Below are 16,451 nucleotides of genomic sequence, written 5' to 3' on the forward strand. Positions count from 1 at the left end.
AATCCCAGACACTCTACCAGACATTTCACCAAACATCACTTCCCCCTTTCCTTTTATCTTTGTCTCACACAAGGCCAATATATCCATCCTTCTATTCCTAAACATACTTCCAATCTCACATCTTTTACTCTCTATCGTACTACATCCACGCACATTCAAACATCCCAAAACTAGAGTGCGGGGAGCAGTCACTCTCCCCCCAGCTCCACCTCTTTGCTGATGTCTCATATGATTGTAAATACAGGAGAGGGGGTTCCCAGCCCCCTCGTCTCGTCCCTTTTAGTCACCTCTTACGACACAGGGATAACCTTGGCGCTATTCTAATTGTTTTTTTATGCCCCTAAAAAAAACTCTCTTGACATCACTACAAATTGAGCAGAGAGGAGGGAAATAAATGGTTACCTGGTAAGTATTGAGTTAAATATTATTATAAATATGATAATTTCAATTAATCTTACCGTACAGTCATCATACTGACAACCACAGACTTTTGAAGGTGGGTACGTGAAATAGGCAAAGTATAAAATTATTTTAAAGTTCTATCACACTCAAACCCAACTTTATACATCTCCCCTTATAAACATTCTCATAATTCCATGTTTGTTTAGATTACAGAATGTTTAGTAAACTTTCTTTCACTTCCATAAAATTAAAAAAGCTTTCTTTAGTTTTGTATCAAAATAACTTCACTTAACTTTGCTCATTATAGCCTAACTTAGGCTACATAACATCTATCTAGAGAATAAAGAGCTCCCTGGTATTCAATCTACCAGGGAGCTTCAAAAATAATCTGAGAAGACGGCCACAACCATAAACTTTCAATGACCTTCCATTTTCATATTTTACTGACTCTTCACTCCTCGGTCCACCCTTCCTCACTCTCTTCAGTTCTTTCTAAAACTTCTTATTCTCTTCAAACAAACTACCCAATCTCTGACCCCCTCTCCTGTCAGCCTCCTTATATGTCTCAGCTACCTTACGTTTTACTTCCACATTTTTCTTTATATCTTTCATACTTCTCTACACTTACTCTGCAGCCACTCTTCAAATGCCCTCTTTCTTTTCTTCCTCCTTCATCTTTACTCCATTCCATCACTATCCTTCCTTATACAGTACTACCTCAAACAAATCTCTTATCACATACATCACTTGCATGCCCAACAAAATTTCCTTTTACTAACTTCCACTCCTCCACTAGATCAGCAGTTTCTCTCACTTTCACCCTGTCATATGCCACTTCCCACCTTTCTTAATATAGTCCCACAAAAATTTTACAATACATGATGTTATCTGCTACACCATCAACAAAAAATAAAAATTGAGAAATGTGAATAAAAGAGGTGGTTATATACATCTTGAAGGAAATTATTAGGGATATACATTCCATTGCAGCAATGGTTAGCACTTGATATATGGGGGATCTTTAAAAAAAAATTCAATTCTCAATGTGAGCCTGGTAAGAGGATCAAGATCCACTTCTATTAATAGTTGGGTTGACAACAATGATAATAGTAATAACAATAATAGTAACAATAATACTAATAAAAATTATAATATAAATAATATAGTACCTGTCGGTGTTTCCCCCACTCTGAGATTCTAATGAGTTATGTTCATCATCGCCATTTGTCATATTGTCATCTAGAGGTAGCTTTTTCAATTCTGCATCATTTTTTTCCATTATATCTAGAGGTAATTTTTTTAATTGGAGTAATTGCTTGGATTCATTCAGGGGTGGAAGAGAAGGATTTGAAGGTTTTCCAGTTTCAAGCAGAGGAACACTGTTATTCTGGCTTTCAGTTTGCTTCTTGGAATCTTCAATCTGGAGAAAAATAGAAACTTTTTTGAAATTTCATTTTTGCAACTATACAAACCTGAGTATGTTAATAGCAAAACTTATAACAGCTGTTAAAACTTACAATAAGGAGACAGTAGGTACCTAGCGGGTGGCAACTGACAAGCTACCGAGTTCCCACTTTGACCTTAAACCTAGGATTTTTAGGGTCGTTAAGGCGGCAGTAAAACCTGTTTCCTATATCTTAGGAATGCCAGCTTCCTTAAGATTATAATGTCGTTGTTACAAGGCCACACTAGCGAGGGAAAAAAATGTTATTTTCATTAGTAAAATAAATTTTTGAATATACTTACCCGGTGATCATATAGCTGTCAGCTCTGCTGCCCGACAGAAAAACCTAAGGACGAAATACGCCAGCGATCGCTATACAGGTGGGGGTGTACATCAACAGCGCCATCTGTCGAGCAGGTACTCACGTACTCCATGTCAACACAGAACCAATTTTCTCCTCGGTCCACTGGGTCTCTATTGGGGAGGAAGGGTGGGTCCTTTAATTTATGATCACCGGGTAAGTATATTCAAAAATTTATTTTACTAATGAAAATAACATTTTTCAATATTAAACTTACCCGGTGATCATATAGCTGATTCACACCCAGGGGGGTGGGTAGAGACCACCATATATGTTAACATTAAGAGCTAAGTATTTCGTATTTCATTTTAGCAGTTATTCAAAATAACAAACATAAAATTAATAAGTACCTGGTAAGGAAGTCGACTTGAACAATTACTCTGCCATTTTTAAGTACGTCTTCCTTACTGAGCCTCGCGATCCTCACAGGATGCTGAGCGACTCCTAGGAGCTGAAGTATGAAGGGTTGCAACCCATACTAAAGGACCTCATCAAAACCTCTAATCTAGGCGCTTCTCAAGAAAGAATTTGACCACCCGCCAAATCAACCAGGATGCGAAAGGCTTCTTAGCCTTCCGGACAACCCAAAAAACAACAATAAAAAACATTTCAAGAGAAAGATTAAAAAGGTTATGGGATTATGGGAATGTAGTGGTTGAGCCCTCACCCTCTACTGCACTCGCTGCTACGAATGGTCCCAGGGTGTAGCAGTTCTCGTAAAGAGACTGGACATCTTTAAGGTAAAATGATGCGAACACTGACTTGCTTCTCCAATAGGTTGCATCCATTACACTCTGCAGAGATGTTTTGTTTGAAGGCCACTGAAGTCGCGACAGCTCTAACTTCATGTGTCCTTACCTTCAGCAAAGCATGGTCCTCCTCATTCAGATGGGAATGAGCTTCTCGAATTAAAAGTCTGATATAATAAGAAACTGCATTCTTCGACATAGGTAAAGAAGGTTTCTTAATGGCGCACCATAAAGCTTCTGACTGTCCACGTAATGGTTTAGTACGTCTCAAATAGTACTTAAGAGCTCTTACAGGGCATAGTACTCTTTCTTGTTCATTTCCAACCAAATTAGAAAGGCTTGGAATCTCGAACGATTTGGGCCAAGGACGAGAAGGAAGTTCGTTTTTGGCTAAAAAACCAAGCTGTAAGGAACATGTAGCCGTTTCAGATGTAAATCCAATGTTCCTGCTGAAGGCGTGTATCTCACTGACTCTTTTAGCTGTTGCTAAGCAGACGAGGAAAAGAGTCTTCAAAGTGAGATCTTTAAAAGAGGCTGATTGAAGTGGTTCGAACCTTGCTGACATAAGGAACCTCAGTACCACGTCTAAGTTCCAACCTGGTGTGGCCAACCGACGCTCCTTCGAGGTCTCAAAAGACTTAAGGAGGTCCTGTAGATCTTTGTTGTTGGAAAGATCTAAGCCTCTGTGACGGAAGACTGTTGCCAACATACTTCTGTAACCTTTGATCGTGGGAGCTGAAAGGGATCTTTCCTTCCTTAGGTATAAAAGGAAGTCAGCTATCTGAGTTACAGAGGTACTGGTTGAGGATACTGATTTCGACTTGCACCAGCTTCGGAAGACTTCCCACTTCGACTGGTAAACTTTGAGAGTGGATGTCCTCCTTGCTCTAGCAATTGCTCTGGCTGCCTCCTTCGAAAAGCCTCTAGCTCTCGAGAGTCTTTCGATAGTCTGAAGGCAGTCAGACGAAGAGCGTGGAGGCTTGGGTGTACCTTCTTTACATGCGGCTGACGCAGAAGGTCCACTCTTAGAGGAAGTGTTCTGGGAACGTCTACTAGCCATTGCAGTACCTCGGTGAACCATTCTCTCGCGGGCCAGAGGGGAGCAACCAACGTCAACCTTGTCCCTTCGTGAGAGGCGAACTTCTGCAGTACTCTGTTGACAATCTTGAACGGGGGGAACGCATAAAGGTCTAGATGGGACCAATCCAGAAGAAAGGCATCTATGTGAACTGCTGCTGGGTCCGGAATCGGTGAACAATAAATTGGGAGCCTCTTGGTCATCGAGGTCGCGAACAGATCTATGGTAGGCTGACCCCATAAGGCCCATAGTCTGTTGCAAACATTCTTGTGAAGGGTCCACTCTGTTGGGATGATTTGACCCTTCCGGCTGAGGCGGTCTGCCATGACATTCATGTCGCCTTGAATGAACCTCGTTACTAGGGATATGTTTCGATCTCTTGACCAGGTGAGGAGGTCCCTTGCGATCTCGTACAACGTCATCGAATGAGTCCCTCCTTGCTTGGAGATGTACGCCAAGGCTGTGGTGTTGTTGGAGTTCACCTCCACCACCTTGCCTAGAAAGAGGGACTTGAAGCTTCTCAAGGCCAGATGAACTGCCAGTAGCTCCTTGCAGTTGATGTGCAACGTTCTTTGATCCGTATTCCACGTGCCCGAGCATTCCCGACCGTCCAATGTCGCACCCCAGCCCGTGTCCGATGCGTCCGAGAAGAGAAGGTGGTCGGGGGTCTGAACAGCCAGTGGCAGACCCTCCCTGAGGAGAATGTTGTTCTTCCACCAAGTCAGTGAAGACTTCATCTTCTCGGAAATAGGGACCGAGACCGCTTCTAGCGTCTTGTCCTTTCTCCAGTGAGCAGCTAAGTGAAATTGAAGGGGGCGGAGGTGGAGTCTCCCTAACGCGATGAACTGGTCCAGTGATGAAAGCGTCCCTATCAGACTCATCCACTGTCTGACTGAACATCGGTCCTTCTTCAGCATGGACTGGATGCATTCTTGGGCTTGACTGATACTGGGGGCCGACGGAAAAGCCCGAAAAGCTTGACTCTGAATCTCCATTCCTAGGTATAGTATAGTTTGGGATGGGACGAGTTGGGACTTTTCCATATTGACCAGGAGACCCAATTCCTTGGTCAGATCCAGAGTCCACTGTAGATTCTCCAGACAGCGACGACTTGACGCAGCTCTTAAAAGCCAGTCGTCCAAATAGAGGGAGGCTCTGATGTTTGCTAAATGGAGGAATTTGGCAATATTCCTCATCAGTTTGGTAAAAACTAGAGGTGCCGTGCTTAGGCCAAAGCACAGGGCTTGGAACTGGTATACAACCTTCCCGAAAACGAACCTTAGAAAAGGTTGGGAATCTGGGTGGATGGGGACGTGAAAGTAAGCGTCCTTTAGGTCTAACGAGACCATCCAGTCTTCCTTCCTGACCGATGCTAGAACCGACTTTGTCGTCTCCATGGTGAACGTCTGCTTTGTGACAAAGACATTCAGAGCACTGACGTCTAGCACCGGTCTCCACCCTCCTGTCTTCTTCGCCACTAAGAAGAGACGGTTGTAGAAGCCCGGGGATTGATGGTCCCGGACTATGACTACCGCTCCCTTTTGTAGTAAGAGAGACACCTCTTGCTGTAAAGCTAGCCTCTTGTCCTCCTCTCTGTACCTGGGAGAGAGGTCGATGGGAGTTGTTGCTAGAGGGGGCTTGCGCAAGAGTGGAATCCTGTACCCCTCTCTGAGTAACTTCACAGACTGTGCGTCTGCGCCCCTGTTCTCCCAGGCCTGCCAGTAGTTCTTGAGCCTGGCTCCCACTGCTGTCTGAAGAAGGTGGCAGTCAGACTCTGCCTCTAGAGGACTTGGAACCCTTCTTCTTGCTCCCACGTTGACTTCCGGCATGAGCACCTCCTCTGCTGGAGGCTCTGCCACGAAAGGGCGGAATGAACCTTGACGCTGGAGTGTCCATCCTGGGTCTAGGCACGGAGGGCAAAGGGTTGACTTTGCGTGCGGATGACGCCACCAGGTCATGAGTGTCTTTCTGGATCAAGGAGGCAGCAATCTCCTTGATCAACTCTTCAGGGAAGAGACACTTCGAGAGCGGAGCAAACATAAGTTCCGACTTTTGACATGGGGTGACTCCAGCTGACAAGAAGGAACAAAGGTGATCCCGCTTCTTGAGGACCCCGGACACGAAAGAAGCCACAAGCTCACTAGAACCATCCCGTATGGCTTTGTCCATGCAGGACATAATGAGCATGGAAGTTTCCTTATCAGAAGGGGAGGTCTTCCTGCTCAACGCTCCCAAACACCAGTCCAGGAAGTTAAAGACTTCGAATGCACGGAAAACTCCTTTCATAAGATGGTCCATATCCGAAGGAGTCCAGCAAATCTTGGAGCGTCTCATAGCCAGCCTGCGGGGAGAGTCTACCAGACTTGAGAAGTCGCCCTGGGCAGAGGCAGGAAATCCCAAGCTGAGAACTTCTCCCGTGGCATACCAGACGCTAGATCTGGAAGCAAGCTTGGCCGGGGGAAACATGAAGGTAGTCTTCCCAAGTTGCTTTTTGGACTGCAACCACTCTCCCAGTACCCTTAAAGCTCTCTTGGACGAGCGAGCGAGTACGAGCTTCGTAAAGGCAGGAGCTGCTGACTGCATGCCTAAAGCGAACTCAGAGGGAGGCGAGCGTGGTGCTGCAGACACAAACTGATCCGGATATAAATCCTTGAACAGCGCAAGCACTTTCCTAAAGTCTAAGGAGGGAGGCGTGGTCTTGGGTTCGTCGATGTCCGAGTGTTGGTCGTCAAGATGTGCAGCTTCGTCATCATCAGAGAGTCCATCGTCTGAATGTTGAGGAGGAAGAGGCAAAGGAGAAGGTAAATGCTGGACGGCAGAGTCCGGCAGCACAGGTGCATGCGTGGCTGCACTGGACCCAACGTCATGCCACTGTTGGTCAGTCTGAGAACTGGCAACAACCATAGCTGAGTGGGGGCGCAAAGCGTCTACTCCCGACTGTGGTCGGATAGCGGAGACCACCGTGGGTTGCGGAGGCTGACGCACCGCATCAAAACACGGCAGCTTAACTCCACCCTCCTGTTGTTGTGGTAGCACACGCACGTCAACGGAGGGTTCCGTGCGTCTGTGAACGTCAACATGCGTCTGGCAGTGTCGACTCCGCATGGGTGGAGGAGCTCTCACAGCTGGAGTGTGGGAGCAGGCAGCCTCAGCGTCTGCTGGGCGCACAACCGTGGTTGGTTGTAGGCTAACGGGTGCAGCGTCAACCTTCTCCGCACGAAACTCCTGCATAACAGCAGCTAACCGAGTCTGCATAGACTGCAGCAAAGACCACTTAGGGTCTACAAGAGCTGGTGCGGCAACAGACGGAGTTACTGCCTGTTGCGGTACCACTTTGCCTCTCTTAGGAGGTGTGCAGTCGTCGGAGGACTGCAGCGAGTCCGAACTGACCCAGTGGCTACACCTGGGCCGTTGGACTTGCTCGGAAGGGACCTTGCGTTTAAGAGGCCGTGAGACCTTGGTCCATCGTTTCTGGCGAGAAACCTCTTCCGCAGACGAGGAATGAACGGGCTCACTCATCTTCTTGTGGGTGGGACGATCTAGGAAAGATACGTCCGAAACCACGGAGGGAACGTCTGTCCGCTGATTAAAGCCTGTCGAACCCTTTGGTCGTACGACATTGCTTCTCCCCTGGGCTTGGGAGCTTGCAAGAGGTCCCGGACTGGGAGGACGACAGGCACGAACAGACGCACCCTCATGCGTAACACTGACACTTTGCACTGCACTAACACTCACTTCACTTCCCACTGCACTTTTACCTTTCAACTCCCTGACGTCAGCCATGAGTTGATTGCGGTCATTCGCCAATGACTCGACTCTCTCACCTAGAGCCTGGATGGCACGCATCATATCTGCCATCGAAGGTTGATGAGAGCTAGCAGGGGGATCGGGTGCAACCACTACAGGGGAAGGAATAGGTTGTGGGGCATGGGGAGAGGAAAAATCAATTGAGCGAGACAAACTCCTCCTGATCCTATCCTTCTCTAGCCTACGTGCATATTTCAGGAATTCTTGAAAATCGAATTCCGAAAGCCCAACGCATTCCTCACATCGATCTTCCAATTGACAGGCTTTACCCCTACAATTGGAACAAATGGTGTGCGGATCGATAGAGGCCTTCGGAAGACGCCTTGAACAGTCCCTAGCGCTACACTTCCTGTACTTGGGGACTTGAGAAGGGTCAGACATCTTGAATTAGTCAAAGGGGGGAATTCAAAATCTATCCAAGTCGTCAACAAATAATCCAAAATCCAATAAAAGAATGCAAGGAAGTATTGAAGATAACTTCTGCACAGCGATAGCTAATAACCAGAAATGAATACTTCACCAAATAACGTGAAAATCAATCCAGAAAACAACAGCGTATTTAGTAGGTCTTGTCGGTGGCACGACAGAGAGAAAATTGGTTCTGTGTTGACATGGAGTACTTGAGTACCTGCTCGACAGATGGCGCTGTTGATGTACACCCCCACCTGTATAGCGATCGCTGGCGTATTTCGTCCTTAGGTTTTTCTGTCGGGCAGCAGAGCTGACAGCTATATGATCACCGGGTAAGTTTAATATTGAAAAATGGTGAACAGGGTTGTGGTGACCTATTGGAAATATCCCCGTCTGGCAATATACCGGACTAGAGTTCAAGTCTCGTTCAAGCTCGATAGTTTCTTGTAGTGTCTGCTACCTTACCATCCTTGTGAGTTAAGGATAGGGGGTTTGGTGGAACCCATAAGTATGTCTGCCGAGTCTTCAGCAGCCACTGCCTAGTCCTAGTTTGGATGGAGAGGGGCCTTAGGTGCTGATCAAATGTATATATGGTCAGTTTCTAAGGCACTGTCCTGCTAGCCAGGATAATGTCATTGTCCATTGCCTATGCCATTTAAACCTTTAAAAAAACTTTAAACAAGAAGAAGAAAGTGGATATTGGCAGGTTTGCAAAGAAAACTGTCACACAGCTACAGTTATCAGGAATAAATTGTATATCGTTCCTTCTAAAATCTCACGCACATGACGATCTGCCAATGCATTTTCCTAAAAGTAAAAGCAAAAAATCTAAACACAATAATAATAATAATAGTTTACAGATGGTGATCTAATCACTTCTAAATTAACCCATTTCTGACATATCCTGAAGTTTTTATCAAAATTCATCCATAACTTTCTGAGTTAGGCTAATGACAGACAGGTGAAAACAAAATGTCCTTGGTGGAGGTAAAAATGCCAAAAATCTTGATACCCATCAATATTTCTAGTTAGGGGAACTTTCATCATTGCAGTGAATTAAATCATTTCATAGCAAAGGCCAGCGAACCTGACCTTTCCTAAATTTCTCAAGATTTTCTCAAAAACTACTTACTGTATACACAATATTGTTTCTATGAAGAGAAATATGTTATTTTGATAATAAAATAAATTTTTGAATATACTTACCCGGTGATTATAATAGCTGCAACTCTGTTGCTCGACAGAAAACTCTAAGGTAAAATTCGCCAGCGATCGCTACACAGGTTGCGGGTGTGCCCAACAGCGCCATCTGTCGTCCAGATACCCAGTACTCAATGTAAACAAAGAACTCAATTTTCTCCTCGTTCCACTGCGTCTCTATTGGGGAGGAAGGGAGGGTCCTTTAATTTATAATCACCGGGTAAGTATATTCAAAAATTTATTTTATTATCAAAATAACATTTTTCAATATTTAACTTAGCCGGTGATTATAATAGCTGATTCACACCCAGGGGGGTGGGTAGAGACCAGCAAAATATGTTTACATTATTATGAGCTAAGAATTTTTATTTCATTTTAGAAGTTATCAAAATAACAAAAACATGTTATTTTCATTAGTAAAATAAATTTTTGAATATACTTACCCGGTGATCATATAGCTGTCAGCTCTGCTGCCCGACAGAAAAACCTAAGGACAAAATACGCCAGCGATCGCTATACAGGTGGGGGTGTACATCAACTGCGCCATCTGTCGAGCAGGTACTCAAGTACTCCATGTCAACACAGAACCAATTTTCTCCTCGGCCCACTGGGTCTCTATTGGGGAGGAAGGGAGAGTCCTTTAATCTATGATCACCGGGTAAGTATATTCAAAAATTTATTTTACTAATGAAAATAACATTTTTCAATATTAAACTTAGCTGGTGATCATATAGCTGATTCACACCCAGGGGGGTGGGTAGAGACCAGCATTACATGTTGACATTATTATGAGCTAAGTATTTTGTATTTCATTTTAGCAGTTATTCAAAATAACAAACATAAAATAAATAAGTACCTGGTAAGGAAGTCGACTTGAACAATTACTCTGCCTTTTTAAGTACGTCTTCCTTACTGAGCCTCGCGATCCTCATAGGATGCTGAGCGACTCCTAGGAGCTGAAGTATGAAGGGTTGCAACCCATACTAAAGGACCTCATCAAAACCTCTAATCTAGGCGCTTCTCAAGAAATGACTTTGACCACCCGCCAAATCAAGTAGGATGCGAAAGGCTTCTTAGCCTTCCGGACAACACAAAAACAAAAATAAAACATTTCAAGAGAAAGATTAAAAAAGGTTATGGAATTAGGGAATTGTAGTGGTTGAGCCCTCACCCACTACTGCACTCGTTGCTACGAATGGTCCCAGAGTGTAGCAGTTCTCGTAAAGAGACTGGACATTCTTAAGATAAAAAGACGCGAACACTGATTTGCTTTTCCAATAGGTTGCGTCGAATATACTTTGCAGAGATCTATTTTGTTTAAAGGCCACGGAAGTTGCGACAGCTCTAACTTGGAGTGTCCTTACCTTCAGCAAAGCTTGGTCTTCCTCATTCAGATGGGAATGAGCTTCTCGTATCAACAGTCTGATAAAATAGGATAAAGCATTCTTTGACATAGGCAAAGATGGATTCTTAACTGAACACCATAAAGCTTCAGACGGGCCTCATAAAGGTTTTTAAATAGAACTTAAGAGCTCTTACAGGACATAAGACTCTTTCTAGTTCATTTCCAACCATACGATAAGTTTGGAATATCGAACGATATTGGTCAAGGCCGAGAAGGCAGCTCGTGTTTGGCTAGAAAACCAAGTTGTAGAACATGTAGCCGTTTCGGATGAGAATCCGATGTTCTTGCTGAAGGCATGAATCTCACTGACTCTTTTAGCTGTGGCTAAGCATATCAGGAAAAGAGTCTTAAAGGTGAGATCTTTCAGGGAGGCTGAATGTAGCGGTTCGAACCTGTCTGACATAAGGAATCTTAGTACCACGTCTAAATTCCAACCAGGTGTAACCAAACGACGCTCCTTCGTGGTCTCAAAAGACTTAAGGAGGTCCTGTAGATCTTTATTGTTGGAAAGATCTAAGCCTCTGTGACGGAAGACTGATGCCAACATGCTTCTGTAACCCTTGATAGTGGGAGCTGAAAGAGATCGTTCTTTCCTCAGATATAAGAGAAAGTCAGCTATTTGAGTTACAGAGGTACTGGTCGAGGATACGGATACTGACTTGCACCAGTTTCGGAAGATTTCCCACTTCAATTGGTAGACTCTAAGGGTGGATGTTCTCCTTGCTCTAGCAATCGCTCTGGTTGCCTCCTTCGAAAAGCCTCTAGCTCTCGAGAGTCTTTCGATAGTCTGAAGGCAGTCAGACGAAGAGCGTGGAGGCCTTGGTGTACCTTCTTTACGCGTGGCTGATGTAGAAGGTCCACCCTTTGGGGAAGTGTTCTGGGAACGTCTACTAGCCATCGAAGTACCTCGGTGAGCCATTCTCTCGCGGGCCAGAGGGAAGCAACTAGCGTCAACCTTGTCCCTTCGTGAGAGGCGAACTTCTGCAGTAACTTGTTGACAATCTTGAACGGAGGGAATGCATATAGATCTAGATGTGACCAATCTAGGAGAAAGGCATCTATATGAACTGCTGCTGGGTCCGGGATAGGTGAGCAAACTATTGGGAGCCTCTTGGTCATCGAGGTTGCGAAGAGATCTATGGTTGGCTGGCCCCAGGTGGCCCAAAGTCTCTTGCATACATCCTTGTGGAGGGTCCATTCTGTTGGAATTATTTGTCCCTTCCGACTGAGACAATCTGCCATGACATTCAAGTTGCCTTGGATGAACCTCATTACTAGTGAAATGTCTAGACCTTTTGACCAGGTGAGGAGGTCCCTTGCGATCTCGTACCATGTCAGAGAGTAGGTCCCTCCTTGCTTGGAGATGTACGCCAAAGCCGTGGTGTTGTCCGAGTTCACCTCCACCACTTTGCCTTGAAGGAGAGACCTGAAGCTTTTCCAGGTCAGACGTACTGCCAGTAGCTTCTTGCAGTTGAAATGCATTGTCCTTTGACTCGAGTTCCATAATCCCGAGCACTCCCTACCGTCTAATGTCGCACCCCAGCCTACGTCCGATGCGTCCGAGAAGAGAACGTGGTTGGGAGTCTGAACAGTCAGGGGAAGACCCTCTCTAAGGTTGAGATAGTACTTTCACCAAGTCAGACCAGACTTTATCTTTCCGGAAACCGGGATCGAGACCGCTTCTAGCGTCTTGTCCTTTTTCCAGTGAAAAGCTAGATGGTATAGAAGAGGACGGAGGTGTAGTCTTCCTAGTGACCCAAATTGATCCACGGATGACAGTGTCCTTACCAGACTCATCCACAGCCTGACTGGGCAGCGTTCCTTCTTCAGCATCTTCTGGATGGATAGCAGGGCTGGGGGTTGATCGTCTTGTTCAGCAACGTCCTCATCAGAGGGTTCCTCATCCGAAACTGATGAGGAAACGGCAACGGAGTGGGCAACGTCTGACTCGCTGAATCCGGTCGCACTGGTGGATGCGTGACGGAGCCGGACGCAATATCATGGTACTGCTGCACAGTCTGTGAACTGTCAACAACCATGGGTGCGCGAGGAAGTACAGCGTCAACCCGAAACTGTCTAGACTGTCTGGGTTGTGCAGTCAACACACTACCGGGTTACTGAGGTTGACGCACTGCGTCACAACAAGTCACCTCTGCTGGTTGTTGAACGTCTTCCTAGTGAAACACTGAACGTCAACAACCACCTCCAAGCGTCGCTTAACGTCAACGTGCGACTGGCAACCCACACTGGGTCGCATCGGTGGAGGAACCACCTCAACTGGCAGACGCGAGTAGGATACCTCAGCGTCAACAGGGCGCACAACCAACCGGTTGGAAGGTTGTTGGCCAGAAGGTTCTTCTCCGTATTTAAGTCCTCTATCAAGGACACAAGCTTGGACTGCATGTCTTGCAGTAAAGCCCATTTAGGGTCTACGGGAGCAGGTGTGGCAACAGACGGGGTTAGCGACTGAGGCGGAACCATTTACCATCCCTGGAAGCCTTGTTATGTGTGACATAATAGTACAGCAAAACTTCAAAGGCTCGACAAAAGTTGAGAAGTTGACCTGTAAACAACTTGGAGCGTCTCCTGGCTAGGCGCCAGGGCGAGTCTACCAGAATTGAGAAGTCTACCTGGGCAGAGGCATGAACTCCCAAGCCGAGAACTTCTCTCGTGTCCTATCAGACTCTCGCTCTATAAGCCAGTTTAAAAGAAGGGAAATCAAAGGCTGTATCCCTAAAACTCCTCCTGGTGCAAAAACCAGTCGCCTAGCCAACGTAACGCTCTCTAGGAGAGCGAGAGAGCACTAGCTTAACAACAACGGCTTCGAAGTAGCTAGGCCTAGTGTAAGTTCTGACGTTAGGCGAACGAGGAGCAGCAGTTACAAGATCCGCACGAAGATCCTTAAAAAATCATCATGATTTAATTAAAGTCCATAGGAGGCTAAGCAGCTTAAGGCTCCTCTCCAAATGACAGAGTCCTCAAAGGAATATCAGTAGGAGGGAGAACAGCACTTTCTCATCTACAGGAACCTTGTCCGAGAAAAGCTAGGTTATCTCAGTGAAGGTCTCACTGGTGCATTAGCAGCAGACCAGAAGGCAACGTTATGTAACTGCTTGACAGTCTGTGAACTGTCAAAAACTGAACTGTCAACCACAACAGGTGCGTGAGGACATACAGCACTGGTGCATTAGTAGCAGACCAGAAGGCAACGTCATGTAACTGCTTGACAGTCTGTGAGCTGGCAACAACCATAGCTGTGTGGGGAAGCCTCTACTCCTGACTGACTAGTCTGCTGCGGGCGAGTAGCGGTAACCACAGTGGGTTGCGAAGGTTGAAGCACAGCGTCAAAACAAAGCAACTTAACTCCACCCTCCTGTTGTTGTGGTAACTCGCGAACGTCAACGGAGGGTAGCGTGCGTCTGTGAACGTCAACGGAGGGTAGCGTGCGTCTGTGAACGTCAACGTGCGGCTGGCAGGGTACACTGCGCATGGGTGGAACTCTCACAGGCGGAGTGCGGGAGCAGGTAGCGTCAGCGTCTACTGTACGCACAACCGTGGTTGGTTGTAGGCTAACGGGTGCAGCGTCAACCTTCTCCGCACGATACTCCTGCATAAAAGATGCTAACTGTGTCTGCATAGACTGTAGCAAAGACCACTTAGGGTCTACAGCAGCAGGTGCGGCAACAGACGGTGTTACTGCCTGTTGCGGTACCGCTTTGCCTCTCTTAGGAGGTGTGCAGTCATCGGAAGACTGCAGTGAGTCCGAACTGACCCAGTGGCTACACCTGGGCCGTAGGACTTGCGCGGAAGGGACCGACTTGCGCTTAATAAGCTGCGAGACCTTGGTCCAAGGTTTCTTACGAGAAACCTCTTCCGCAGACGAGAAGCAAATGGGCTCTCTCGTCTTTGTGTGGGTGGGGCGATCTTGGGTAAATACGCCCGAAACCACGGAGGGAAAAACGTCTGTTCGTTGATCAAGGCCTGACGAACCCATAAGTCGTTCGACATTACTTCTCCCCTGGGCTTGGGAGCTTGCAAGAGGTCCCGGACTAGGTGAACGACAGGCACGAACAGACGAACCCTCGGACGCAACACTGTAACACTTTGCGCATATCACTTTATCACTTCGATTTTCTGTTTTGCACTTATTTCACTGAAATCGAAACTTTACTGATTTCTACCTGAAACACGCAATCCTACCCTTCATTAAAAGGTAGTAATTGCGAAAACAGTCATATAATGCAACAGAAAACATATATAAAGATAAAGAATTCAGTGGCTAGGAAAGAGACTAAACACTAGTTCAAATAAACTACGTTTACAATCTCTCACCGCACATAGCCTGGTGACAAGAATAAAACCCTAGAAACGTTTTACCTTCTTCCCCGTACAGAGACTAGGGAGGAGAATAACACGAGAACAACGTTACCCGCTTGAACGGAACGTTTTTTCTCCTCTCTCTCCCTCCGTCTCTATCTCTCTCTCTCTCTTTCTCTCTTGATTTCGCACCTGAGAGAAGAGCCCAATTATATATCGTCAAAACATGTTATTTGGCTAAAGGAAAAAACTGAAAGGTTTTCCAAATAAAAAGTTCCTTTAATTTAGAATTTAAACCATTTAAGCTAAGAAAGAATGAACGAAACGTTAGAATCGGTTTACTCTTACTGCAAAGTGAAACCGTGATACACTCTCTCTCTATCGTAACGATAGAGCGCATGTTGAACGTCCTGAACGTCAACAACTGCGTAGTCTAAAAACTAAACGTTAGTTCATCTTTGAAAACAGTACGAGACTATCAAAGAAATTCTTTCATAAAACATTAAATTTATAAAGTTTTAAATTCTTTAAAGGCTAAATACGATATAACGGGCTCAACGTTGATTAACTTCGGTTCCAAGTTAGGACCGCCTACTATCAGGAAAGGTCGCATATAAACAAAACATAAAAATTTATTTTTATATGTTTATAATAAATGGAAAGTTAATCGAAGAGGCCTAATAAAGGCGGAGAGATATAAAATATATAGATCTATAACGTGTTAAGCAAAATTACTAAAAACCTAAACACACTTCCGTCTAAGGGAAGGGTCGGCCATTTAAAAGTGAAAGAGAGTCCATACTCTCTTTGTCACCATAATTAAATCTATCCAAAACGAGTTCAAGTTTTGAGATGAAGATAAAACCCCTGCATAGCGAAAGCTCAAAACTGGAATAGTGTACTTCACCAAATAGTTGTGAAAACAAATCCAGTTAGTAACAGCGTATTTAGTAGGTCCTGCCAGTGGCACAACAGAGAGAAAATTGGTTCTGTGTTGACATGGAGTACTTGAGTACCTGCTCGACAGATGGCGCAGTTGATGTACACCCCCACCTGTATAGCGATCGCTGGCGTATTTTGTCCTTAGGTTTTTCTGTCGGGCAGCAGAGCTGACAGCTATATGATCACCGGCTAAGTTTAATATTGAAAAAAAATAAATAGGTACCTGGTAAGGAAGTCGACTTGAACAATTACTCTGCCTTTTTGAGTACGTCTTCCTTACGGAGCCTCGCGATCCTCTTAGGATGCTGATCGACCCCTAGGATCTGAAGTATCAA

General features: G+C 45.5%; 1 protein-coding gene across 1 annotated transcript in view; it reads right to left on the reverse strand.

Annotated features, from left to right (window-relative positions):
* Positions 1 to 16,451, reverse strand: part of LOC137650994 (centrosomal protein 43-like) — a 95,536-nt gene that overhangs the window by 33,705 nt on the left and 45,380 nt on the right. Inside the window, exon 5 of the mRNA XM_068384136.1 lies at positions 1,572 to 1,822. Within this exon, the coding sequence (XP_068240237.1) occupies positions 1,572 to 1,822 (251 nt within the window). The remainder of the gene's footprint in view (positions 1 to 1,571; positions 1,823 to 16,451) is intronic.

The sequence above is a fragment of the Palaemon carinicauda genome, chromosome 1 (assembly GCF_036898095.1).
Source record: "Palaemon carinicauda isolate YSFRI2023 chromosome 1, ASM3689809v2, whole genome shotgun sequence".
NCBI classification, from domain to species: Eukaryota; Metazoa; Arthropoda; class Malacostraca; order Decapoda; family Palaemonidae; genus Palaemon; species Palaemon carinicauda.